Source organism: Ochotona princeps, chromosome 1, assembly GCF_030435755.1.
Source record: "Ochotona princeps isolate mOchPri1 chromosome 1, mOchPri1.hap1, whole genome shotgun sequence".
In the NCBI taxonomy this organism is placed as follows: domain Eukaryota; kingdom Metazoa; phylum Chordata; class Mammalia; order Lagomorpha; family Ochotonidae; genus Ochotona; species Ochotona princeps.
Window position 1 is genome coordinate 69,768,738 of NC_080832.1, and position 27,789 is coordinate 69,796,526.

Genomic DNA, 27,789 nt, shown 5'->3' on the forward strand with positions numbered 1-27,789 from the left:
AATTGTATAAAAACATAACTACAAGAAGGGGTATGGAGACACAGAAACATTGTTAAGAAAACTCGGGCCCAAAATGAGTAGATGCCTCTTAGGAGAGGCCATGGGCCAGGAAAATGAATCCAGGTTTTCTCTAAAGGACAAAAGGAAGTCAGCAGCCATTTCCAGGGGTGGACAGTGTAGTGTTGAGGGTGGTTGAAGGGCCCAGAATTACTTCCCTGTAGGTGTCAAAGGAGAATCGTTTAACTAAGAGGTGCAAACACATATAGAGAAGGGAATGGAAACCTAAGTACATGAACTACAAGAAAGCACCTAAGCTCCCAGTCTACATGAAGCAAAACAGGAAGAAATTAGCCATGATTATGGTACATCTTGTTACGATCAATATCTTCAGGACATTGTAGTCCAGCAGAGGAAAGTGACAGACCAGAACGTGGTACTGTCTAAAAATTTGGCTGAAGAGCAGTTAATAGAAACAGTTTCTGAAAGGAGTGCCTACTCCAGGATGAAAACTGCAGTTTGATGAAGTTGAGTCAGACATGTGGCTTAGCAACAGCAACAGCACTTACCTGGGAGATGTACCTTGTAAGTAATAGCTGACAGTGAACTTTGTCCCAGCCAGCGTGACTGGAAGAGATGCTCTCAGCTGGAGAGATGGTATCCTGTACTCCATTGATTACAGAATTTACTCAGGTCAGACACACTGCTGATGGTAAACTCAAGATGGTTCAGAGAACAGGAATGGTAGAGGGACTCAGACCTGCTTTGGTTAACACAAACAAACTTGGCATTAACCAAGATCAGAATGCCCACCAGCTATTGGCTGCTTTTTTCCCAGCAGTGTAACACTTACCTAGGTACAAGGCAACGTAGATAGTTACCTCCAGCTGAAAGGTGCGAGTTGGTTGGTTTAAAATGACTTGAAAGGGTCAAAGAAAGGAAACGAGACCATGATTCAAGAAAATCCTCGTCAGGGAAGATCACTAGTTACCTGACTAGGGAGAGGGTCATTTAAAGAAGTAATTAGGGCCCAGCGGCGGGGCCTAGTGGCTAGAGTCCTCGCCTTGAAAGCCCCGGGATCCCATATGGGCGCCGGTTCTAATCCCAGCAGCTCCACTTCCCATCCAGCTCCCTGCTTGTGGCCTGGGAAAGCAGTTGAGGACGGCCCAATGCATTGGGACCCTGCACCCGCATGGGAGACCCGGAAGAGGTTCCTGGTTCCCGGCATCGGATCGGCACACACTGGCCCATTGCAGCTCACTTGGGGAGTGAAACATCGGATGGAAGATCTTCCTCTCTGTCTCTCCTCCTCTCTGTGTATATCTGACTTTGTAATAAAAATAAATAAATCTTTTTTTAAAAAAAAAAAGAAGTAATTAGTAATTTTTTCTAAATCATCTGTAAAAAATGCTTTTCTTGGAGGTGGTTTCTCAAGTGAAACTGTGAATCTACCGCATTACCAGTGAGTGGGATGCTTTTCGCTTTCATTTTACACTGAAATACATAAAAGGATTACTATTTTATATCTATTTTAGGATCTACACTTATACTGAAATTAGATTTTTAGAAATTATTCCGTGAACTTCATTACATAATCTTTCAGAAGGAATGTTTTCCATTTTCATTGTGTGCTTTTAGAGGTAAATATGAATACAGTATATGACTATGCTACACATGTCATGTAGTATGCTTGTAATACATATTTGTAGAGCATATTTGACTTTTGCTTCTGATTTCACTGGCAAGCATAACCATCTGCACCTGATTGAGAATGTGCTGAAGGTTCCATAGGCACATGGTGTTGCCATTTCTCAGCAAAGACAGTGCTCAACATTTACCATCCCTTCCCTGTCCTCACCAACCTTGAAACAGCCAAAGAAGAATATAAAGAGGAGCTGATATGGTGGCTTTGCAAGCTGATCCCCTGTATGTTAGTGCTAGTATCTTATTTGGGCACCACTCTAGTCCCACCTGTTCTACTTCTAATCCAATTCCCTGTTTAAGGCCTGAGAAAGCAGTGGAGGATGGCCCAAGGCCTTGGGTTCCTGCGCTTGTATGGGAAAACAGGAAATAGTCCCTGGCTGTTGGCTTTGGATCAGCGCAGCTCCAGTCATTGCAGCCATTTGGGGAGTGAACCAAAAGATGAAAGACCTCTCTCTGTCTTCTCTCTGGAAGTGTGCCTTTCAAATTAAAAAAATATAGAGAGAGAGCATAAGGAGCACTTTGATCTATTGGATCACCCCATGATCCTTCTGCACCAGCTAACATGGGCAGAGACGTGAGACTTCTGTCTACACCTGCTGCATCAGAATGCCTTTCTAATCTGAAACAAAGTGGACATGCCATGTGGTTCCCCACCAGAAAGGTGTTTCTGCTTTGATCGTTTCCAGAGGCTCAGCGCTGATGCTGAGCTGAGCCTGCTCATTTATCAAATCCTGCTGTAACACATGGCCTCATTGGGTCCAAAGAGTGCCATTGAGCTAAAGAGATGCAACAGTTACTTCCATTCTCTGGGAGATATCTGAGCTGTGGGATCAAAGTCAGGCAAATAACAGTAGAACCAGAGAGCCAATGCTGTGGCTCAACAGGGCTAATCACTACCTGCAAGTGCCGGCATCCTGTTTGGGCACCAGTTCTTGTCTCAGCTACTCCACTTTCTGATCCAGCTCTCTGAAAGCAGCAAAGGATGGCCCACATCCTTGGGCCCCTGCATCCACATGGGAGACCAGGAAGAAGCCCCTGGCTTCCTATTGGGTCAGCTCCAACCATTTGCGGCCATTTGGGGAGTGAAACTGCAGATGGAAGATATTTCCCTCTCTGCCTTTTCTTCTCTCTGTAAATCTGTCGTTCAAATGATATATAGATATAGATATAGATATACATATACATATACATATACATATACATATACATATACATATAAAAAAAATAGAACCAGGTACAAGGTTCACCTATCTTCATTTCCAGGAAAGTCCTTCTAGATAGAACTATGTAAAATTGAATAGTTTAGTGTAATAAAGCTTGATATAATGTCTTTTAATATGAACTAGCATTTCTTACCTGGTTCATTTCAGATAAACAGTAGCAAGTAGGAAAGGAAAGGCTGACCAGCTTTGTTACTTTTAGGTAAATTCTTTCATCTTTTCTGAACTTGGTCTATAAGATGGGTGATTAAACTGGAGGAACGGAAACTGTGCCAGGGATTTCCAACAGAGGTCATAAGAAGTGGGGGCTGGCTGAACTGGATGCTGGGTGTGGAGGGAGAGGGCACCAGGGCTGCATGAGTGCAGGAAGTCACAGGCCACTGCAAGGGCTGAAAGGGAAAAATAAGAATAAGCTTGAGATGGAAAAATAATAATAAAATTAATTATGAATATATAGTTAAATATTTTATATTTATATTAATTATAACTATATAAAATTAATAAATAACCAAACTAAAATTAAGTAAAATGATAAAAGTCAAACCTGGTAGGGGGTGAGAACTACTTAGGAAGTCTGTGTATGTATTAAAGTGGCATTAAGGAAATACCTTTGTGGTTGACTTAGCTACCTGTGAATGACTATTTATTTCTTTTTTTTTTTTTTAAGATTTATTCATTTTATTACAGCCAGATATACACAGAGAAGGAGAGACAGAGAGGAAGATCTTCCGTCGGATGATTCACTCCCCAAGTGAGCCGCAACGGGCCGGTGCTGCGCCGATCCGAAGCTGGGAACCAAGAACCTCCTCTGGGTCTCCCACACGGGTGCAGGGTCCCAATGCATTGGGCCGTCCTCAACTGCTTTCCCAGGCCACAAGCAGGGAGCTGGATGGGAAGTGGAGCTGCTGGGATTAGAACCGGCGCCCATATGGGATCCCAGGGCTTTTTCAAGGCGAGGACTCTAGCCACTAGGCCCCGCCGCTGGGCCCAACTATTTATTTCTATGGGTTTCAGAGTAAGTTTAGAAATTTTCAAAAAATATGTAATGGTTATCTTATTGGCATTGTTTTACATTTAAAGTTTTCACATTTATGGGTTATTAATTAGGAATGATTAATTTATTGCATTGTATTCAGGTGACATCTGTTTAATACATATAACTTGGATGATATTGAAGTTTCATTTTATGCTTAACTTATGGTCTATGTTGGCTATGCTAAGAAAAAGCATGTTGTCTGTTTCTTGGGTGAAGCGTTGTATGGAGTTATCTGAAGGATGAAGTTTATGCTCAAGTGATTTAACTAATGGCCATCATGCTTATTTTGTTTTTTTTTTCCAATCTATTAGTGTCTAGAGGCATATGTTAAAGTCTTCAATTATGAATGTTGACTTGTCTTTTTTCTCCCTCATTTACACAATTTTTGCTCTTTATTTGCTGAGTCTGTGTACCTAGATGTCCAATTTTTAAGATTTATTTTATTTTTATTGCAAAGTCAGATATACAGAGAGGAGGAGAAACAGAAAGATCTTCCATCCGATGGTTCAATCCCCAAGTGGCTGCAACAGCCGGAGCTGCGCTTGATCTGAAGCCAGAAGCCAGGAACCTCCTCCAGGTCTTCCATGCAAGTGCAGAATCCCAAGGCTTTGGGCCGTCCTCAACTGCTTTCCCAGGCCACAAGCAGGGAGCTGGATGGAAAGCTAGGCTGCCGGGATTAGAACATGTGCCCATATGGGATCCTGGTGCGTTCAAGGGGAGGGCCTTAGCTGCTAAGCTACCATGCCAGGACTATGTCCAGTTATTTTCTTACGTACTCTGATTTTTATATAATACCCTTTATAAGATACTGAGAGACTGTCATCACTGATTAACTCCAGGTTCTCATTTACTAGATGTGCTTTTGTTTTTTTAAATTTCCATAATGTTTTGTTCAGACTGCCACTTTTTGGAATACTTAGCTTTTTAATTGATGGATTCTTTCAGAATTGTTGAAGGTGCAGTCAGATTGGATCTTGTTTGTGGCCATTTATTTTCTTTACAGTTTCTTTTACAATCATCTCATTTAGTTTTGCTACTATTTTAAAATATATCCCTAGTCCTTTCCCACTCTAGCTTAGAGTGCATTTATGCAAGTTTTTATTGATGTGTGATCTATAATGCTTGCTCTTATTAATATGAAGAAAACTGCATCCATAGTTGAGGCTTAGCATGCAGGAAAAATTTGTGTTACCATGTAGCTAAAGATCTTAGTACAGAGGAACTGTTCAAGAATCTCTTCGATTCTGGTTTTATTTTAGTGGCACAGCACATAGACAATATCACACATTGACAATTTCTAGAATTTTTGTCAAAGATTTATTTTAATTTGAAAGGCAGATTTACAGAGAGAAGGAGGGACAGACAGAAGAGTTTTCTATCCATTGGTTCGCTCCCCATATTGCCACAACTGCAAGAGACCTGGCTGATCCAAAGCCAGTAGCTTCTCTAAGGGTTTCTCTTGTGGGACCAGGGGCCCAGGAACTTGGACCATCCTCCATTGCTTTCCCAAGTCAAAAGCAGGGAACTTAGTTGGAAGTGGAGCAACCAGGACTCCGACCAGTACCCATATGGGATGCTAGCACTTCAGGTGGAGGATTAGCCTATTTTGCCACTATAGCAAACCCTTTATATTAGACTTTTTAAGAGTAATCCTATAGAATAACTCTTTTAATGAAATACACCTGTTGTGGTGTGCTGCAATTTTCTTCTCTAGCAGACAACCTGGTAACTTCCATTTCCAAAAGAGGTAGACCACTGTCTCCTACTGTACTTCCAAATTTACTCTTATTGAATTTCTGCCTTCCTTAGATAGATTCTTCTTAGCCTCCATGCCTTGATTTAACTGATCTCACTGGGTATTGTATGAAGAAAAAAAAACTTGCTTGCTGACTGAATAAAAGCAATTTTAAGTTAATATGTATGATATATATAATTTTGTGCTAAACTAGTTGGATCACTCTGTGAAACACTGCAAAGAATGACTCAGTTGCTTTGGGTTTAATTTTTTTTAAAAAAAAAAAAGGAAGCAAAGGAAAGAAGGAAGGAAGGAGAGAGATTTCTTTGTGACCAAAATATAGTAGATTGGCTTCCTGCCTGAAGCATCTCTTTTTTTTTTAATTATATATTTGACAATGTTTACATAGTTTATTAGGGTAAAAAGGTACAAGGGCTATAGGAAAGTGGGTAAGACTATTATTTCCATATTGTTTCCTTCATGTATCTGAGGTAAAGGGGGATATTGAGGGAGAAGCCTCACCCAGTCTCCCACCCACCCCAGGTCCTGGATGTGGGGCATGCTCCGAGGGTCTTGCTCAAGTGGTTTTGATAGTTCACCAGTTATGAATCGCTGCCAATCTCACCACTCCAAGCATGATGAGGTCATTGAAGAATCTACTGATTGACACAGTCCATCATAGAGTCTCCATTTGCCTAGTATTTCACTGCCAACATATAGCTGAGGTGGTTGATTGACTTGTTCTGTCTTCTGTCTTTTCTTGGTTAGGGTTCTGAGTCCAACATTTTGACTGGGGAGATCCCCAAAGAAACTTTGAGGTGTTCCCAGACCAGATTCTTGTATGTACTAGCGAGCACAGGGCCCCAATCAGCTGGTGGTTGCAATTGCTGGGTCGGTTCTGTTTTCAGTCCCGACTTCCACTGGAACCAATGGGTGTTGCAGTCCAGCCTGGTTCTGCCCAGCACATATTCGACCCTCACATAAACCAGTGGGAGCTGCAGCCCAGACAGAGCGACCCACAATAACTCCCACGAGGCCTGCCCCCTACCCTGGTTTGCTAGTTTGTGAAGACTAGTCCAGTCTGCCCCACATCCCATTTGGCTCTCATACATGTCGATGGGTATTGAAGCTTAGTTCCATCTAACCAGCTCAACTATCCAGCGCTCATGGATGTTGTTGAGTGCCTCTCTGTCTAGCCACCCAGCCCCTGTCCTAGTTTTCATGCCCTCCCATGGGAGTGGTAACCCAAGAGGGAGGAGCCCGCTATTTTCCTCCCAGGCCTCTCCCACTGCCAGATTATGCACTCTCCAGGTGGTTCTGTGGTTTGACTTAACAGAAGTAGCCCCCAGTGCCAGCTTCTGCCAGCTAATGCTGCAGCTAAGCCCCAGCAACCCTCACCCACTCTAATTTAGTTTGCACCAGTAGGAATAATCAGCCCAGCCTGGCTTTTCCCTGATCTAATCCACATGAGACACACAGGTGTTGTAGCCCTGCCTAGTCTGGTCTGTCCCCATCCCAGCTCATGCTCTCCAGTGGGAATAGCTGTCCAGCAAGGGAACCCTCCCTTGTTCCTCCTGCCGGCTCCGCCCCCTCCCTTCCTGGATCTCAGGTGTGCTGGTTGGGTGCTGTGGTCACACCTGGTACAGGAAACCTCACCTTGGCCTTTCGTATTGTACACTGGTTTTTGCTGCGACCTAACCCGTCCCGACCCACACTCTGTTCTGGTGCTCGGATTTGCCAATGGATGACATGAACTGATTAAGCCTGGTCTGCTCCCGACCCATGCGAAATGTATGCCAATGGGATACTTTCAATGGCCTGTTCTGTGCTGTTTCTGTTAGATGTTTCATCCCAGCCACGGCTTGTCCTTACCCACATAAGGCTCACACATGGATCAGTAGGGGTTGAGACCTAGCCTAGTTCGTCCCACATCTACCCTGGTCCTCCAGGACACCAGACGGTGTTGGAGTCTGGGCCTGGCTTGGTGCGTCCAATCCCAGTCCACACTTGTGCCAAGGGAGACTACAAGTGTTTCCTGATCAGAACACAGTCCCCTTTCCAGCCCACATGCCCCTTGGTGGGAACCTCAACCCAGTTAGGGTGTCCCCTTAGCTCCCCTTCCAGGCCTCTTCTCCGCCATAGATCAAGCACATGCCAGTGGTTGCTCTGACTTAACTTGGCTCAGCCCCTCACCTGTCCTGGCCTATGCCGTAGACACTGTGGCTTAGTGTCCCTGGTTCACACAGACTAGTAGGTGCAAGAGCCTAGCTCGGCATAACCTGTGTTCCATCCTGGTTTCTAGTTTCGCTTGTGGGCTAAGGTTTGCTCAGTCCTGCCTAGTATGCCCTGTTCCATTACCAATTCACACATTACCCAGCTGTTGGAGCTACTTTGCCCAGCTTGTCTGACCTCTAGGTCTGGACCATGTGTTCACCAGTGGGAGCTATGACTCGCCAGGGGAATTTCCCAAGTTCCTCCACTTGATCCACTCCCAGATCCAGTTCTCATACATGCCACTGGGTTTTAGGCCAGTGCCCAGCTAAATCTGGCCTTCCATTTGGCCTTGTATGAGCTAGTGAACATTGCAGCCTGGCCCACCCCACACCCTATTCAGGATGCACATTCGGGTGCTGCTGCCTTGACCAGTCCAGACTGTTGTCAGTTCCTTTGCCTGTGAGTGAAGGCAGGCTCCTGGGTCACACCTAGCTTAGTCCTTCACCATCCCAGCTCTTGAGCTGACCAGGTGGGCTAGAATTTCCATAGGGTTTGGCCCACATATTCCCCACAGAATCTACCCCCAGATATGGTTTTCAAGTGCTAGTTGATGTCATGGCCCTGCCTAATGTGACCTGTCTCCTGATCCATCATCATGTCAGGTAATAGGATATGATCTTGCTGGGCAAGCCCCAAGTCTTAGCTTTTGCATAGACTGGTGTTCGGTGGTCAGCATTATTCAGTGTTTACAAGTTCTTCAAAGGAAGAGTTACTGCCATTGGGAATCTTTAGGATTGATTCATATTCCAGAAGCACAGTGGGTTCAACCTGGAGATAACTAAGTAGTGATTCAAAGAACCAAAACCCCAGAGCTCCCAGCTGGGTGGCCAGCAGGCAGAGCCTGGGGCCAAATGGCGTGCCCCGGGGACAGCTCACCAAGTACCCATGGTGGCTGGCGTCAGGGATCCGGGCATGAGATGCCCTAGCATGAGACCCACCAGCAGCCAAGAGGCTGCTGGAAGTTTAAACCCCCAGGCCCAAGGTAGCACCCCTCCTCAATCCCATACACCCCTCAATGAGGGCAGCGGGTGGGCCCAGGTCCCAGCCTACCCAGCCCCGGAGACTCCCCCCTCAGTGTACTTACCCCAAAGGGAGCAGCCCCCAGAGCCCAGGCAGTCCCGGGGACCACTCATCACATGCCCACAGTGGCTGGCATCAGGGATCCGGGCGGGAGACACCCTGACCTGAGCCTGAAGCATCTCTAAATAACTTCTAAAGTTTTTGTTGTTGTTGTTGTTGTTGAAAAACAGTTTGTATTGAGTCATGATTTAGGGAAAAATATGAGATACCTGTTTCTGCAAACCATTGAGATAGGAGAAATCATAGTGAAAATGTGGGTTCTCATGAGCCCTTCCTCAGGAGTTCCCAGGAACCCTCCAGTGCCATCTCTTCCAACCTCGATTCTTCCGACACCCACATCTGGGGAAACCAACTCCCCACTTCATGTGACCTCTGCTGGGAATCACTGGCATGGTTTCTGTTTCCCTGACTTAATCATCCATTTTACAGACCAAGTTCAGGAAGGTGAAAGAATTGCAGGGCGTCTAGGTTTGTAAACTGACTCTAGTCTGGATTCATAATTCTCTGGCAAAGAGGCTCGAGTCAAGTCTTTTATCCACTAACCCTACAGATGATCTCTAAGATAAAACAATTCCAAAAAAATCACCTGTGGGGCTGACCATGTTCTTCAGAAATTCCCTCTGGTCACTCCTGACCTAACCAGCCAATCCCAGGAGCCATGCCAGGTGGCCCTCAGAGCATACCCCAAATGGACTTCCACTGTTAGACATCTAAGCCCCTCCCTGAAATGAGGAGCCTGCAGCTGGTGAGAGGTCAGCCTCCTGGGTGTTCTCAGAAGAGCCCTGCAGGTGCAGAAGATGTCTGCTGTCCCTGGCATGAAGTTCCGAAGTGTCTCTGAACAAGGAGCCGGGTTTTCCTTCTCCACTGGGCCCCATCAATGCTATAGCCAGTTCAGGCATTGGCAGGAAAGGGTAGTTGTGACCAAAGGGCCAAGGGAGAACTCTCTAAAAACAGTGGCATGTGTGTAAAAGCTGAAGCAGCTGAGAGAGGGAGCCATGCCTTTCTTTGACTTGCTCTGATGAACTTCAACTCAGTGGCCAACACTCAGCCCACACTGCCTGCTGTAGGCAGCCTGATACCAGTGCCCTTGACAGTTACAGCCTTCAGCTGTGTCCTTCCTCAGCACCCTACAGGTCCCTCAGTGATGAGCCCAGGTGGCATTAGAAATCTCTATACTGACATCTGTCTTCCCTGGTCACCTGTGGTCAGCCCTCTGTGTGCATGAGGTACAAATCTATCCATAGGTTCAACCAAACATGGACTGAAAAATGTTCCGGGAAAGATTATGTCTGTGCTGAACACGTGCAGACTTTTCCTTCTTGTCATTATTCCCCTAAACAATATAGCATCACTATTTGCATAACATTTTCTTTGTGTTGGGTATAGTCTGTGGGTGATTGACAGTGTCCTGAAGAATGTAGGCAGGTACTATGCAAATATGCTACCACTTTACCTAAGGGACCCAAGTATCTACCCGTCTTGAGTAATCTGGAGCCAATCCCCCATGGATACCTAAGGGTGATTGTATGTATTCATATTTGTAATAACGAGTGTGCTTGTTACCCAATGCCAGATTCTGTTCTGCAGCTTTGACTCTCAGGCTTGCAGCATCACTGTGCCTTGTCTTACAGTAGGGGAAGTTGGAGCCTAGAGGATTGAGTAACCAGCCCAGGTTCCAGAGCAATAGGGCCTGAATCCAGGAAGGGCTTCACAGTGTGTACAGTGAGTGCCCAGGACCTAGCTGGAGAAGGAATGAAGACCTAAAGAAGAAGAATGATCAGATGACCACAGTGTCCAGAGGCAGACACACCAATTGGAGAGGCACTTTGTGTTGTGGCTGCACAGCCAAGTTCAAGCCTGCACAGAAGAAACACTTGATTTAACTCACATTCACTAACACATAAAGATGCCATGGTATGAAATTATCTACTTGTATGTGTAAACCAACTTGAATGTTGATTTAGCTTTTGTGTTGTCACTTTGGAGTAGAAAATTAAGACTGGCTCTCTCTTTATCTAAATTAATACTAAAAATGCCAAAAGTTTTGTTGAGAGTGAGGTTAACTTTTTTTCTTTAATCTTCAACACATTATACTGATAGAGCGTGCTGCTTTGGGGAAGAAAATGCAAAAAAAAAAAAATATGGGTGTGAAGTATAGAGAATTCGTATTGGAAGTGAGGCCTCATGGCTGAGTCAGTCTATTCTGCAGAGAAGGCTGTGGTGCCCTGTTGGGGTGGGGAGGAGGAGTGAGTTGTCACCTGTGTTTTCCTATTTGATAAGTGCCTTGCTGTGCAAATACAACCCAGAGGAAAGGATCAGTGGCCTCAACGTTGGGGGCATGGCCTTGTTACTGTCATCTTGCCAGCTGTCAAGGTGTGCAAAGGGGAAAGTGTACATGCTATTACTAAAGCCTAAGCGCCCATGTTTTGTAAGGTTAGAATGGAGGAAACTTGAGAAACATGCCACTCCTCTCCTAGGGGGCAGTGGCCAGCCTTCTACAGTGCCACCACTGAGCACACTGCCAAAAACAACTGGATGCAGGGAAAGAACAGTTGTTCACGGCTCATAAAAACTCCCAGACCACATTGTTTGTATATTCCCAAAGTCCACCTGCTTGATTTCTGTACCAGCCCAGTGATGAAACTGTTAGAAGGTTCCAATCTGAAAATAACCCCCCAAGCCTGTCCTCCCTCAGTTGCACTTTCATCAGCCAAGAAGTGATACATCAGAGTACAAAGGAGCAGAAAGGGTTAAAGACTGTACTTTCAGTAGATCAGCTTCCCAACACAATATTGTCATGTTGACACACACAGTAACACACAAGTTTGGTAGCCTGGCCTCACTTCTTTCAGGGCTGACACCTAAAGTTCATTGCCACTTGTCTCGTGTGTGCCAACTGCTGGCTAAAGTCATTGCCTCAGCACGGGAACCAGGGCAGGGGGCAGGCCTGGTGGGAGTTATTGTGGGTCACTCTGACTAGTCTGCAGCTCCCACTGGTTTATGTGAGGGCTGAGTGTGTGCTGGGCAGAACCAGGCTGGACTGCAACACCCATTGGTTCCAGTGGAAGACAGGGCTGGAAGCAGAATCGACCCAGCAATTGCAATCACCAGCTAATTGGGGCTATGGACTGTACCGGGCCCTGTACTTGCCAAGTACACACAAGAATCTGGTCTGGGATCACCTCAGATGAGGTTTCTTTGGGAACTCCTGCAACTGACCGCTGGACTCAGAACTCTACTATGAAGAGAAGTGTAGGTTCCATGGTCTATCATGGAGTGCAAGTGCCAGAGCTGAGCCTCTTAAAAGGCTCAGACTGAGCAGTGGACAGCATAACCAGGTGCACATGGAGGATATGGCAGTCCATCAGAACCAGCAGAGGACACCTGGTACCACAACAGAGGACAGAACAAATCAATCAACTACCCCAGCCATGTGTTGGCAGTGAAAATCTGGGCAAACAGAGACTCTGAGGTGGACTATGTCAATCAGTGGATTCTGCAGCGACCTTATCATGCTTCAAATGGCGACACTGGCAGCAATTCATAACTGTTGAACTTTCTTTTTTTTTTTTTTTAATTATTTATTATTTAACTTCAGTAATTACATTGTATTATGTGACACAGTTACATAGATACTTGGGTTCTCCCCACCCCTCCCCAAACCCTCCCACCATGGTGGATTCCTCCACCTTATTGCATAACCACAGCTCAAGTTCAGTTGAGATTTCCCCATTGCAAGCGTATACCAAACATAGAGTCCAGCATCTTATTGTCCCGTCAAGTTCAACGGTTTCTTAGGTATACCCTCTCTGGTCTGATGACAGAGCCAGCAGAGTATCATCCCAGTCAATTGAAAGCTCCAACATACCATCAGCAAAAATTTACATCATTATGGAATTAATTGACATAGTAATGAGTAACCACTGTTGAACTTTCAAAACCATTTGAGCAAGACCCTCAGAGCATGTACCACATTAGGGACCTGGGATAGGTGAGGACTGGATGTGGCTTCTCCCTTTATCTCCCCCTTTACCCCAGATACAGAAAAGAAATATGTGGAAGTAATAGTCTTAAAAATAATAATAAAATAAATAAAGGCATTGCCTCCCCGGGAGCAGAGATCAAGGAGTGGTGGCTGGGCTGTCACTTCCCGACCTCCTGCAGGCCTCTGCCCCACATGGCACATTCCATTCGCTTCTCTGCCTGTGATCCCATTGCCTCCAACGCACGCTACAAAACCAAGAAATTAGATATTTAAGCATGATTTTAAACTATTCTTCAAAATGGTCCGTATGAAGTAATATGTTCAGATGCAAGGGTATCATCTCAGGTTGTCCCTAGTACTGTATTTTGTGTCCTTATCCTATTCATGGGCCATTCCTCAGCAATAGATGTTAGCCTAGATCTGTTTCTTTCCCTTTAAGTAATAAGACATATCTCCATTAACATCAGTGGAATGGAACTAGTTTGCTATTTCTAGTCACTTCCTTCCACTGTAGCTGTATGATCAGGCCTTTTTTCAAAATACCATTTTCATGGGTCATTAGTTTTGTGTGTGATTCTCCACCTCCCACACCTTCTTGTGTTTTTCCATTATCAGAGATGGTCTTGCTAAGAACAAAAGGTAAATAACCATGCAGACTTGTGGTCACGGCTTTGAGAACATGCAGCTTCACAGTGGTCCCTGAATATTTGCCTTCTGAGTATGATGAGTCAGTTTCAGTGGTTCCTTAAAATGGACAGGCAAGACCAACTTCTCAAGATGGAGGTTATGCCAGCATCTAGGGAGCCTCTGTCCCTTGTCATCACATTGGCCAGCAGGTACTATGGACACTGGCTTACTGTGGTCTCCATTTGGAGCTGTTACCACTGATGCCAGCTAATGCATCAGCAATGGGTTCCTGGGATGACCCATAATAAGTGCAGAAAGTCCCCCAGTATACTGAAGTAGCCCTGCCCCAGAGTTCAGGGCCCACATGAGGGGTGGGACTCTCCAGGGGTCCCCATACAACAGTTCAAGAGACCTCCACAGACCTCAACCACCTCCACCTCTCCTGAACTTGTCTGAATTTCCCAGTTAACGAAGGGTCGCGTCCTAGGTGATGGCCCTTCGTGTTGACCAACTTATATTGCTACTTAATCAACAACTTCTCGTTTGTGCCTTTTCTACAAAGTTAAAGTACAGATATTTGAACACAGGACCAAGTCTTGTAGGAAAGGAATCAAAAAAGTTCATAGAAAATAGAATTTCAAGTTAGGCTTGCTGTGGCTGGGGGTACCCATGCTGGCCCAGGCTTTCTGCTGGAAATCCTAACTCCCCATCCACCACTGCTAGGCATGGAAGGAGGGTCCTGGGCTTGTGGGTGTACCAACTGACACCAGGATCTACCTGCTGGCTAACTGGTGGCAAGCTCTGTGGTCTTGGGCATATGGAATTACTGCCTAGGCATATCCAGGAATACACACACAAGAATCTGGTCTGGGATCACCTCAGATGAGGTTTCTTTGGGAACCCCCCAACTGACCACTGGACTCAGAACTTCAGCCATGAAGGAAATTGATGGCTCCATGGTCTGACTATAGAATGCATGTGTCAGAGCTGGGCCTCCTCAGTGGCTTCGATGGAGCAGTGGACAGCATATCCAGATATATGTGGAGGATATGGCAGTACACTGGAGCCTGCAGAGGACACTTGGTACCGTAACAGAGGATGGAAAACAAATCAATCAACTACCCCAAGCAAAGAATTGGCAGTGAATACCTGGTCAAATGGAGACTCTAAAGTGGACCATGTCACCCAGTAGTCTGGCGAGATTTCATCATGATTGGAGTGGCAAGATTGGCAGCAATACAGAACTGTTGAACTATCATAACCACTTGAGCAAGACCCTTGGAGCATGCCACACGTTGGGGACCCTGGGATGGCTGGGAGACTGGGTGTGGCTTCTCCCCTTGTTTCTCACCAGGAAGCCCATGACCAAAGCTCTCCTCTGATTCCTACACCTGATTCATAGACCTGCTTCCCCTTCCTTTCGGGGCAGGAGTGCTTGCAAGAACCTGGAGGATGCTTGGTTGAACAAAAAGGGTGAGGAGTCTAGTCTGAGCACCAGAAAGTCTAATCCATTTGCATCTGAAAAAGCTAACTGGCCCTAGGCAGCATATTGCTAATTGTCTAAACTGCCACATGGGTATGCAAGCTGTGCAGAAGCTCTACGTTTTCAGTCTGTGTGAGAGAACACATGAACGGCCAATGGCAGGCAACTTGGCCCCTGAAGAGTTCCTGGGAGAGAAGACAGCTGTACTGGAGGGCAGAAGCAGCCACATCGCAAGTCATGCAGCTGCTTCAGCCGTTCCCATGAAAGCCAGTTGCTTTAGCTCTGTAATTCCTCCATTCTCTGGGGACTGAGCTGATTTCTCATGAAGACCATTGCCCTTGTGTGTGGCATCATTCTAAAATCAGGCATGGCCTGACAACTTGAAGTCCCATGGAGAAACAAGGATGATTGAGCAAAAATAAGAGCTGCTCTTAATATCTTTTTTGACATTGGCAGTGAAGGGGACACTGGTTTGGTTACTCCATGGCCAGGGAGGAGGGGAGGTTGTGCTGAGGGACTAGCTGGCGTAATGACTCAATGACTAAAACTTTGCCTTGAACGTGCCAGGATCCCATGTAGGTGCTAGTTTGTGTACTGGCTACTCTACTTCCCATCCAGCTCCCTGCTTGTGGCCTGGGAAAGCAGTAGAGGATGGCTCAAAGCCTGGAGACCCAATACCCATTTGGGAGACCTGGAAGAAGTTCCTGGCTCCTGACTCCTGGCTCAGGCTCAGCTCGGCTCTAGCTGTTACAGCCGCCTGGGAACTGAACCAGTGGATGGAAGATCTTTCTGTCTCTCCTCTCTCTAAATCTACCTTTCCAATAAACATAAATAAAATGGTTTTTTAAAAAGGAGAAGAACTTTAAGTTAGAGCAGGGCCCTGTTTCTGATGCCATGGCTAGCAAGAAAATGAGCCTGCTGTTTCCAGTTCAAGTGCGTGGCGAGAAAGATCAGGATACTCACTCTCCATGTGGAGAAACTGTCCACAAGACTGATTCGGAGGGAAATTAATAGGCTGCCTATTGTTTGTGCGTGCTTTTGCCAGGATATTTCATTAGTGTAAACACTGAACCTGTTGTCATCTTGTTCAGCCACTTGACCCCGGGGATTTTCAGTTCCACCTTTGTCCGTGATGAAGTACAACAGTGGCACGCCGGAGACAGGCACTAATTATTGCAAGCGGAATCATTGCTGACCCAGTACGAGATTAACTGCTCCTTTGCAGGCTTGATTCCGGGACGTTAGCACTGTCTGCTTATCCTGCTTCAGTTGAGAGGTTCAGGACAAAAGCCCTGCTGATGGTAATGTTGGCAATTTCCCTGTTTGTTTTGCAGGTCACGGCCAGGGGCTTCGGGCCGCTGTTACAGTTTGCCTACACCGCCAAGCTGTTACTCAGCAGAGAAAACATCCGTGAGGTCATCCGCTGCGCTGAGTTCCTGCGCATGCACAACCTGGAGGACTCCTGCTTCAGCTTCCTTCAGACCCAGCTCCTGAGCAGCGATGATGGCCTGTTCATGTGCCGCAAGGACACTACGTGTCCACGCCCACACGAAGCCCGTGAGAATTCGGCTGGGGAAGAGGAGGAGGAGGAAGAAGAAACGATGGATTCTGAGACAGCCAAGATGGCTTGCCCCAGGGACCAGATGCTTCCAGACCCAATCGGGTTTGAGGCCACTACCACCATCCCAGGAGCCACAAAGGCAGAAACGTTGCTGGTGGAGTCTGACGTAACCACAGACACCAAGGAGCGCTCCGAGAAGGATGCTCAAACGCAGTACCCCAGGTACAAGAAGTACCAGCTTGCATGTACCAAGAATGTCTACAATGCATCATCTCACAGTACCTCAGGTTTTGCAAGCACATTGAGTGAAAACTCTGGCAGCAGCCTCAAGCCTGGGCTGGCTATGGGGCAGATCAAAAGCGAGCCACATAGCGAGGAGAACGAGGAAGTCACGCTCTGCCTGTCCGGAGATGAGCCTGACATCAAGGACAGAGTAGTGGACGTGGAGATGGAGCGCAAGCAGCCCAGCCCCTCCCCGATCCCCAGCGTCCCCCCTACCGTTGCCACAGCCACCACCACCACCACAGGGGCCACCACCTGCCTGGACAGGGCCCGGAGCGTGGCTTCACCATCCTGCTTAAGGTCTCTGTTCGCTATCACAAAAGGTGTAGAGTTGGCTGGGCTGCCCAGCACATCTCAGCAGCACTTTGCCAGCCCTTTTGACAAGGGGATCACTCAGGGTGACCTTAAAACAGACTACGCCCCCTTTGCAGGGAATTACGGCCATCCCCCTGTGGGCCCAAAGGACTCGTCGGCTGCCTTTACCATGGGGTCGCCCCTCAGGGGCCCTGGCCTGGAGCCCCTGTGCAAGCAGGAGGGCGAGCTGGACCGAAGGAGTGTCATCTTCTCCTCCAGTGCGTGTGACCAAGGGAGCACCATGGTACATCAGTATTCCGGGGTGAGCAGTTTGGACAAGGAGCTCTCGGAGCCTGTGCCAAAAGGCCTGTGGATGGGAGCTGGCCAGTCCCTGTCCACCTCCCAGGCATACTCCCACGGTGGGCTGCTGGCTGACCACCTGCCAGGAAGGATGCGGCCCAACACCAGCTGCCCGGTGCCCATCAAAGTATGCCCCCGCTCACCCCCATTGGAGACCAGGACCCGAACTTCCAGCTCCTGCTCCTCCTATTCCTATGCAGAGGATGGCAGTGGGGGCTCACCCTGCAGCCTGCCCCTCTGTGAGTTCTCCTCCTCACCCTGTTCCCAGGGAGCCAGATTCCCCGCCGCGGACCATCAGGAGCCAAGCCTGATGGGAGATGGGGTGTACAACCAGGTGCGGCCCCAAATCAAATGTGAGCAGTCTTATGGAACCAACTCCAGCGACGAATCTGGATCGTTCTCGGAAGCAGACAGTGAGTCGTGTCCTGTGCAGGACAGGGGCCAGGAGGTAGGGAACACACCTGAATCCTAGTGTATGACCCCTTTCTCTCATTCCTTGACTGCTTGTCCCTGCCACCCACTGCCAGTTCCAGATTGTGCTTGTGTACAAAAATTCAAGGGGACCTGAAAGCACATGTCTCCCCCATGCTTCCCAGTGATCCGTTCTTGTCCTTAAGAGGCACTTGATATTTGATCTAGCTTTCAGTACTCCACACCCGGAAGCAAGGTACTCAGTGAGGAAAAAAAAAATAAAAGGAAGCCAGTACATAAAGAGCACTCAGCACTTGAGATCTCTCCTCCCTGCCCCCCTCCTCTCCATCTGCCATAAAAGGCTGGCAAACTCACCCTCACCCTTGCCCTTGAGCCCTTTGCTTAGGAGGGAAAATATAGCATCTCCTTGAGAAGTGATTGAAACCAGATAGAGCCCACTAAACACGAGCTTGGCCAGCCCCTGGGCAGTTTTTGTGGTCAGTACAAGGCCCCAACACCCCCCTCCCCGCCCACATGTCCATCACGCTGCAGGTGCTGGGCTGCCTGCCATCACTGCCTGTCCCAAGGTCACTGCAGAAGCCCCTCATCAGCCCTCTAGTCACACATTAACTGGATGATGAATTTCCCAAGCTCTGACTAATGCTTTTCCTAGAAGTCATTTTGAGCAGTCGGGGGAGTAGACTAGCACTCCTGTCCACCCTGGAAGCAACATGCTTTATGGATGACAATTCCCAGAGGCTCCATCCACATCTGTCCTCGCTGGGGAGGGGCAGGAGCAGCAGCAAGCACAGCGTCAGCAAGATTTCAGGTGACTCAAGAGAGAGAATGCGTGATGTAAGCATTGCCCCAGAAGATTGCACGCTGTCTCCCTCGTGTCCTGGCCCCTGCATGCTGCTGCCTCGGTGTGTTAGTCAGCTTCTCATGACTTGAAAAGACCCGAGAGGAGCTTCTTGGAAAGTGGAATAATTCTTGCAGCTTGCAGTGTAGAAGGTCACAGTTCAGAATCTGGCCAGTCCATTAGTCTGGTGGTGGCAGCTGGCAGTGGTGGGGTGGGTCCACAGGAGTCCTCATGTGGGGAGGCAGGAGGCAGAGCACAAACTAGTCCCACTCTTCTCATTGCAGACACTTGGGGAGTGATTCAGCAGATGGAAAATTCATTGTCTGCCTCCCTCCCTGTATCTTTCTCTAACTCTGACTTTCAAGTAAAATAAATTTCAGAAAAGAAAAAATCACCAACCTTCCCAGGAGAGCTACTTTCGGAGGGCGACTGAAGACCCCAGTGGCAGGCTATCTCCCATCGCACTTGCCTATCAGGTGTCCTAATGAGATCAAGTCTCCATGCTTAGTGCATCAATCCTTAACACGAACACTTAAGGATTCATGTTAAGGGTTGATGCCCCCAACCCATGTAGGTGTTTAAACACTTCAGGGTTTAGACACCTACATGAGTTGGGGGAGCCAAGCTTTCTGTCCAGTCTGTAACACCTGCCGATGGTCAAGAACCAACCTGAGACAGCCACTGATGTCCCAGGACTGTCCCAGGAATGTAAGAGTGCAAGAGTGAGTGACAGGTCGCTCCTCAGAGCTGTATATCCAAAAAGCACAGGAACTACAGATGTGTCAGGCAAGTACACTCGGCAGTCATCTGCTCAGCCTGGGTTCTCCTCCTTTGTGAGGCAGAGGATATTCACCCAGGCAGACAGCAGAAGTGCCGCACGTGGTAAGTGGATTTTCGCTGGGCCACATACAGTTTATTCCACCTCTGCATGAGTGGCATGAAGCACATGAGGTTTTAGTTCAGGCGTGTTTTGAAGCCGAGTCTAGAGCTCCCCATGGCACTATGGTCACTTCCTATTCTTTGAGAGCCTGTCAGGTCTATGCTGTCTGTCACTTCCCTGCTGGAAGTGGAAAAAGACTGAAAATCCCTGAAGGGCTTTGAAGGACCTGAAGGGACATGTGAAGGAGTTGGAATGGGAGCTGTTCTGTTCTGAGACACCACATCCCCTTGCCATGTGGGTAGCACCCTGAGCCAGGTGCACTGCTGGGTCCTTGACCCCGAGAAGATAGTGATTTCATGGAAACAGCGGGAGGTTGTGCGCTCTGTCTGTTCAGTCCTTCTTTTTTTTTTTTTAAAGATTTATTCATTTTATTACAGCCAGATATACAGAGAGGAGGAGAGACAGAGAGGAAGATCTTCCATCCGATGTTTCACTCCCCAAGTGAGCCGCAACGGGCCGATGCGCGCCGATCCGAAGCCGGGAACCTGGAACCTCTTCCGGGTCTCCCACGCGGGTGCAGTGTCCCAATGCATTGGGCCGTCCTCAACTGCTTTCCCAGGCCACAAGCAGGAAGCTGGATGGGAAGTGGAGCTGCTGGGATTAGAACCGGCGCCCATATGGGATCCCGGGGCTTTTTCAAGGCGAGGACTTTAGCCACTAGGCCACGCCGCTGGGCCCTGTTCAGTCCTTCTTTCCCTCCAACCACAATGTTTATGAGATTTGCTTTTGCTCCCTGAAACTGTTAGTAAGTGAGCCTGATAAGACAGCTCAGGACTGGGTCCAGCTCATCCACATGATGAATTGACATTATCAAGGATGGTGTAGTGGTAAAAGGACCAACTCCAGCCTTCGCTTATTCCTCTCCCTTAAGAGAGTTTCCTGCCATCTGTTCAATTCAAGGTTGTGTTTGTATGACACATCCATATAATCAAGCACTGTCAATTGCACATATGTCTCCTTTTGTCCTTGTACTGTAGAGCTTATAGTCACCTTCCAGGACTCAGTGCCATCAACAACACTTGGGTTCTCCTCTCTTCAGACACATCAGTTGTTTGCTTTAGAACTGAAAGTGGTGATTCAGTTCAAGGAAGAACTCATTTAACCTTCAAAATAGTTACAAATAGGACAAGTCTCCCCGTCAAAAATACTCCAACTTTTTTAAGATTGTTTCTCATGTTTCACAAAAAAAAAAAAAGAAAGAAAGAAATCTCTTGTTTGCCTTTTAAACAATGAAAAGAGAAACATTAACTGAAGCTCTAAACCATTTGGGGAGGCACAGGCAGGGAGGACAGTTTGGAGCATGTAGCTTCAGTATAGCTAGGGTCTTGCTTAGTTTGACACTTCAGTTTTCCTAGAGTGGAGGAGATGGGATTGTCCCAGAATTGTCTCAGTGGCTTAACTTGACTTGGCCTCTGGGCATTGATAACTTGCTGTTGAGAGTCACGTGGGCCCTGGTGGGACTGTCATCCCCAGATGTGACGCTAAGAGACTAACCCTTCCACACATGAGTCATAACCAGAAGAGGCCTGTCCCAGCCCATCACTCATCTGATCTCTCTCCCTGCTGCTCTGAATGGAGCACAAGTGTTAGATCACAGGAAAATAATAGCACACCCCACATTCTGTAGAATACTGTGATTTTTTCCATGTCAAGTAGTTCTTCCATCTCATAAACATTGACTTCTCCCATCCTTTTCCCGACTTTACAGCAAAGCTTAAGTCAGAACAATGTTGTCTCTTATTAAAAATCAAAAAACTCTGTTCTTAATAAAATACAGTAATTCCAGCCCTAATATACCAAAGTTAATAGACTTTCCCTGTGCCTAAAATAATGCTTAGTAGGTCTTCAAAAAGTTTGTGGGAAATACATATTAGAAAAAACTGCATAGGTTTCAAAAACTTATTGCACCAAAACACATTTGTTAGAATATTTTTTTGCTTGGGGCCAGCACTGTGTCTCAACAGGCTTACCCTCCACCTTCTAGTGCCAGCAACCCATATGGTTCCCAGTTCATGTCCCAGCTGCTCCATTTCCTCATCCAGCTCCCTGTTTGTGGCCTGGGAAAGCAGTGGAGGATGGCCTATGTCTTTGGGACCCTGCACCCACGTGGGAGACCCTGAGGAAGTTCCTGGCTCCTGGCTTCAGATCAGCTCAGCTCCATCTTATTGTAGTCATTCAGGAAGTGAACCAGCAAATAGAAAATCTTTCTGTCTCTCCTTTCTGTAAATGTATCTTTCCAATAAAAATGAATACATCTTTTAAAAAACATTTTTATTTCCTTATTTGTAAGACAGAAAGACACACAGAGACAGAGATCCTCCACTTGCTGGATCACTTCCCAAATGCCTGCCACACTTAAGGTGGGGCCGGGCCGGGTCAGAGTCGACTGAGGTCTCCTATCCTGCTGCCAGGTTCCATGTATTTCAGTTGTCACCTGCTCCCTCCCCTACTGCTTTAGTTAAAGCTGCAAGCAGGAAAAGAGCTGGGACCTGAACCCACACACTGCAGTAGGAAATGAAGGCAACTCATACAGCATCTTACTCATTGCCCAAAATACCAACGCCGGTTCATCTCCTAATTCTATTTTCCACAGACTTATTTTTAGAAGATTTATTTATTTTTATTGGAAAGGCAGATTTATAAAGAGAAACAGGAAGGAAGATCTTCTATCCACTGATTCATTCCCAAGTGGCTACAATAGCCATTGATGAACCCATCCAGAGCCAGGATCCCCTTGTGAGTCTCCCCACATGGGTTCGGGGTCCCTAGGCTTTGGGCCATCCTCCACTGCTTTCCAGGACACTATCAGGAAGCTGATTGGTAAGTGGAGCAGCTGGGACATTAACCGACACCCATACGGGATTCTGGCACTTGAAAGGGGAGGATTAAGCCATTGTGCCAGAACCCCCACATACACAGAGACTTTTAAAGTACCCTAATGCAAGTCCACATTTATGCATTTAGAAGTTTGGGTTTTATTTTTATGGCATCATTCTGTGTAATTACTCAGCAGCTACCTTTTCTTTTTTGCCCCTCACACTGCTGTCCCCTGCATGCAGGCTTTCAGGCAGATCCCACAGGGCTAACACGTGCACTTTGTGGGTTCATCATAAGTCACGATTTATTCAGCTATTGCCTGTCAGCAGACATTCCAGTTGTTCCCAGTTTTTCCCTCTTATAAACATTCCTGCAATAAACATTTTGTGAACAGATTGCTAGCGCTAGTGTTTTTATTTTTGTAGATTTGAGTCTTATACATGAAATAAAGGCTGTGCCCTTTTATTTAATAGCACCTAGTTAATTCCCTTTCCAAAAGGTTGTAGCAATTTGCATTTCCAATCGCAATTTGGGAGTGTCCATCTCTGCCTGTTTAAGAATACGAATCGTTGCCAGTCTTTTTAATTGTTGCAAATTGGATGGACAAAAAGTGGAGACTGCCTGAAGGCTGCTTTGTGTGTCCACTATTTGTCTTTCCTTGTGAACTGCAGTTTATGTACTCGCCCAGTTTTCTTTTGTACAGTTTGTGAGTGAATTTATGGGAATCCTAATCCCTAATGTTAGGAATGGTGCCCTTTTTCATAAATGTTACCTAAGAATTCTCTATTATTTCACTTACGTAGTCTTTTTCTAATATGGAAAATTTGAATTTTTACGTTACCAATGCATCCGTCTTTATTTCTATATGTTTTAGTTCTTTAAGAGGCCAATTTGAGATCTGTTGCCTCTAGTGATGAGAAAACTGAACAAGTTACATTATGTGGGAAAAGGTGACAAAATAGAATGCATAACAAGGTCCTCATTTGTTTAATACGTGTCCATATCAGTAATCAAATCAGGTCGAAGAGTAAGATAACATTGCAAGTGAAGTTGCAGGGTAAGCAGGTAGGAAAAGATTTTTTTCTGTAAAGTTTGACTCTTATATATGTATGTTCCAAGTACATTATTTTTTTTTATTGGGAACTATTTCCCGTACCATAAAATCCATACTGTTAAAGCGAACAGTAGTTTTTAACATATCCACAATGTGTACAAACAGCACCACTGCCCAATTCCAGAGTGTTTTCATCACATCAAAAGGGAACACCAGACCAGTTACACACACTGTCAACACTAGGCAGCCACTCGTTAACCTCACTGGACAGTTCACATAAATGCAATCTTACCATATGTAGTCTTTCATGTCTCACTTCTTTCATGCAACATAATATTTTCAGGGTTCACCCTTGCCATTGATAAACCAGCCAGGAACATCATTATAATTAGGAATTCATTCCTTGTTATTGCTGAATATTCTGTTGTGCTGCTGTCTTCATGGCTTGAGGGAACCAATGGAATAGCCACGTTTTGGTTCTAGTGAATGATACCGCCATAAGCGTTTGCTCACAAGATTTTTATAGACTTATGTGTCATTATATGTGTGGGAGTGGAATTGCTGACTCTTGTGATCACTCTATAGTTAACCCTTAAGGAACTATCAGATTGGTTTTCTCATTGACTACATCAGGTTACATCCCCACCAGCAGTGTAAGAAGGATCTGGTTTCCCCACATCCTCAACAGTGCTTGTTATTATGCACTTATTTTGTGACAACCACCTGGGTGTGACGTGATATTTCATTGTGGTTTACAGGTTTGTTTCTAAACTTTGAAAATTATAGAGAAATCGCAACCGCTTTCCAAGTAGTATGATTTTTACACCCAAAGCATTTCTAGTGAATTGTAGATTTTGGTGAAGACCTACTAGAAAGATAATTCATTTGCACAACCAAAAGTGTTGATGAGTTGGATCTGCTTCGTTATCATGGCTTGCACTGTGGGAGAAGGAAGTGTAACAGAACGAGTAAATACTGAGTGAAAACTGCAACCGTAGGGTCATACTAATCCACCCAGCAAAGTAGAGGACCAGGCAAGAGAAGTGTGTATGTGGCGTGGCAGTGTGTGTCTGTGTGTGTGTGTGTGTGTAAGAAAGGAAGAGAAGAGAGGAGAGGAGGTAGGGGAGGGAAGGAAAAGGTAGGGAAGAGAGAAAAGGAGAGGAGAGGAGGGAAGAGGGAAAATGAGGAGAGGAGACAAAGTCCAGAGTAACGCGGAAGAACTACGTCTGACTAACTCCTCTCACCCACATGCTAACTTTGAGACACGCTTTGTGTATAAAATTTTTACAATCGTGTTTGCGGTTTGGTGAATCAGGCATGTTTTTTGAATTGTCTGTAACTGATCTGCTTAATAAGAAAGCCTCACTGGGAAGCACAGAAGTCAACTCTATTTCTGATGGAAGCAGTGTTTTCATGCTTTCGGGAAGAACATTCTTAGCTTCTGGAATTCTGAAGCCCGCCAGATGCCCGGGAGAAGAAGCTATGTGATGGAGACATGAGGCCGTTCAGACTCTTCAAAGCACTTGCTCTAACCGTTAGCCAGTTTTACTCTTCAGGGTCAGCCTATCAGCTGAGCAGGACAGCTGTAACCTCTCTGTTCCCAGATTCGCAAAGAACACTGGGACACAGAATGAAAGACTTGTCTGAGGTCACACAGCTAATGATTTGCAGACCATGATGGGATGTCCTACAGTTGAGCCGGAAACGGCACTATGGGGAAAGAACGTGGAAGGACGGTTGTACAGGAAACGGTTCTTTGCCGGGGCGGATGGACTTTTGTCATTAGCATCTGTTTGACCCTGAGCAGGTATGCCTGTCCTGAGAGCCTCAGCCCAGTGGGCATCTTGCTCCATCTCCCAGCAATTCCCTGGGTTGTATGGGTTTGAACTTTTCTGTATGAAATTCTGTAATTTTTTTGGAAAGACTTTTTGGCAGGGAAGGAAGAGTGTAGTTGAGGCTAAGAAACAGGGGTAGTGCTGGCTGGGGTGAGAAGTAAATTCATTGGTTTCTCTTTGATGAGACGTGCTGGCACTGGGGGTTAGCTGTAGCCACTCCCATGGGGGCCCCTGGCAGATGCACGCAGCACACCAAGAGGTTCATTGATTCTTCAGACTGCATCCAAATGTCACTGCTGCACCCCATCAAGGCCCCCCGCTGGGTGCAGGCAGGCACCATCATCTGACTGGCACCAAGCGCAGACCATGAAGGGCTAACCCTCCATGGGTTGTTGCTCAGCCAGGCGCCACAGGTCCCCTGCCAAAGCCTGACCTGCAGGCTGTTGCATTCAAAAAGGAAGAGGAGAGTCAGTGCTTGGCAGGAGCTGGCTAAAATCAACACTGGCTTGCTGTGTAAACCATGGCTGCGGCCCCTGGTGCCCTGTTGGCCCTTGGCTTACTGACAGAGTGGCTGGCCTCTGCCCCCCTGCTGCAAAGCCAGGTGGTGGGCACATCAGCACTCACCAGGAAAGCCTGTGCCCTGCTCTTTGCACACAGCTTGCCTGCCCAGAGCCACGGTGGTCACAGGCTGTGCAGGGCCACGCTTCACAAGGAGAGGTGATAGTTGGCAGGGCTCTGCCTCTGAGCAGGTTGGCTGCTCTGCATTAAGTGAGAGAGCCTACAGAGTCACAGTGAGGCCTTCCCTGAGGTGAAAACCAACAGAAGAACAAGTGTGGGGCAGGATAGGAACGGGGGTGGAGGGGCCTTCTGGGTAACAGTAACACCCTGGAAGAAGGAAGCCAGGGCCTTGACCTTGAACTTTCATTCTCCAAGGCCAAGTCATCTGGTCTCACCTTTTGACCCCACATGGACCCTGTGTGGGCCACCAGAACTGTGTTGTTGCCCAAGACTGGAATGTTTGCCCAAGGACCAGAAGGCCTGGACACTACTCCTGACCTCCAGAGCAGGTGCCTGCTGGCTAGGGACCCTGCTGCTGCTGCTCCAAACCTACGTGGATGCAGTTTAGGAGGCAGGAGTGCATCCCAGACCGTCCATCTGCTCACCTACAGGTGTTCTCCTCTGCTCACGGGGAGAAATGAGAGGGGATTTCTCACATGAAAGGAAAACCAGGGTTGACTGTTTTCTTTTTCTCTGATGCTCTGACCAGCAGCTTGAGTTGCATCAGCTCTGCTGAAACTTCATGTGGCCTTTTGGCTTCAAGGACTTTGAAACCAGCTTGTTGATTTTTTCCTTGTGGCTACCAAGCCTGTCTCCCATCGTGTTTTCTACTTGCCATCAAGCAGATTTTCCACGCGACGGCTCCTGGTGGGCATTCCCTGGAACCAAAGCAATAGGAGTGTAGGGCAGAGGTATAGCGACTTGGCTGCCAACAGAGGAACCAGTGCCTCCGGCCCCTGAAGAGCCCACAACCCCTGCTGGTTGGTGACATCCGTGTCTCCAACAGACGGACCTCTGTGTTGCCAAGCCACTCTCCAGGATCTGAGCGTCCGTTTGTTAACCAAAGCATATAAAAGACAGATCAAACATTCTTCATATCATTATAAGCCCTGTGCAAACACCGCCCCATGGACAACGGCCTTCCCCCAGCTCAAAACAAGGAGCCGCTTGTCCTGACTGCCCATCTCTAGCTGTTGGAACAGGGCTGTGCTGAGAATGGTGGAACATGCTGTCATAGAACAAAATTGTGCAGGTGTTGTAGGCCAAACTTCACCCTGCAGAGGCTGAATACCCGTTGGAAGGCTCCAGCCAACACCGCATTCAGTAGGCTCAGAACTCTGAAGTGACCTGACGAGGAAGTTGCACTTGACCGCAAAAAAGCCAAATGATTATTTCCTGTGTTTGTCTTTGTACCTGGAATTAACTCACCACAAATGCCAGGATCAGGACTTGGCTCAGCCTACGTGTAAGGCCACCCAGAAGCAGGCCTGAGCATGTTGGGGTCAAATATCCTCCTCCTTACTCCCTTGGAGAACCCCAGCACCACACTGCAGCCTCTAGATGCTAACTGGGACTTGGTGTCTTCATCCAAATGTGTTTCAATCAGCTCCAATCCAGACCCATGTGCTTTTTCTGACTCCTTGAATTCACTAGAGCCTGTGTGTTCATCCTTCTCAA

The 27,789-nt window shown here is 47.0% G+C and overlaps 1 protein-coding gene across 3 annotated transcripts in view; it reads left to right on the top strand.

Moving 5' to 3' along the window:
* Nucleotides 1-27,789, top strand: part of BACH2 (BTB domain and CNC homolog 2) — a 374,902-nt gene that overhangs the window by 336,638 nt on the left and 10,475 nt on the right. For all 3 annotated transcript variants that reach the window (XM_058660792.1, XM_058660797.1, XM_058660790.1), the window contains one exon: nucleotides 16,476-18,086. In XM_058660792.1, coding sequence (XP_058516775.1) covers nucleotides 16,476-18,086 — 1,611 coding nt within the window. The remainder of the gene's footprint in view (nucleotides 1-16,475; nucleotides 18,087-27,789) is intronic.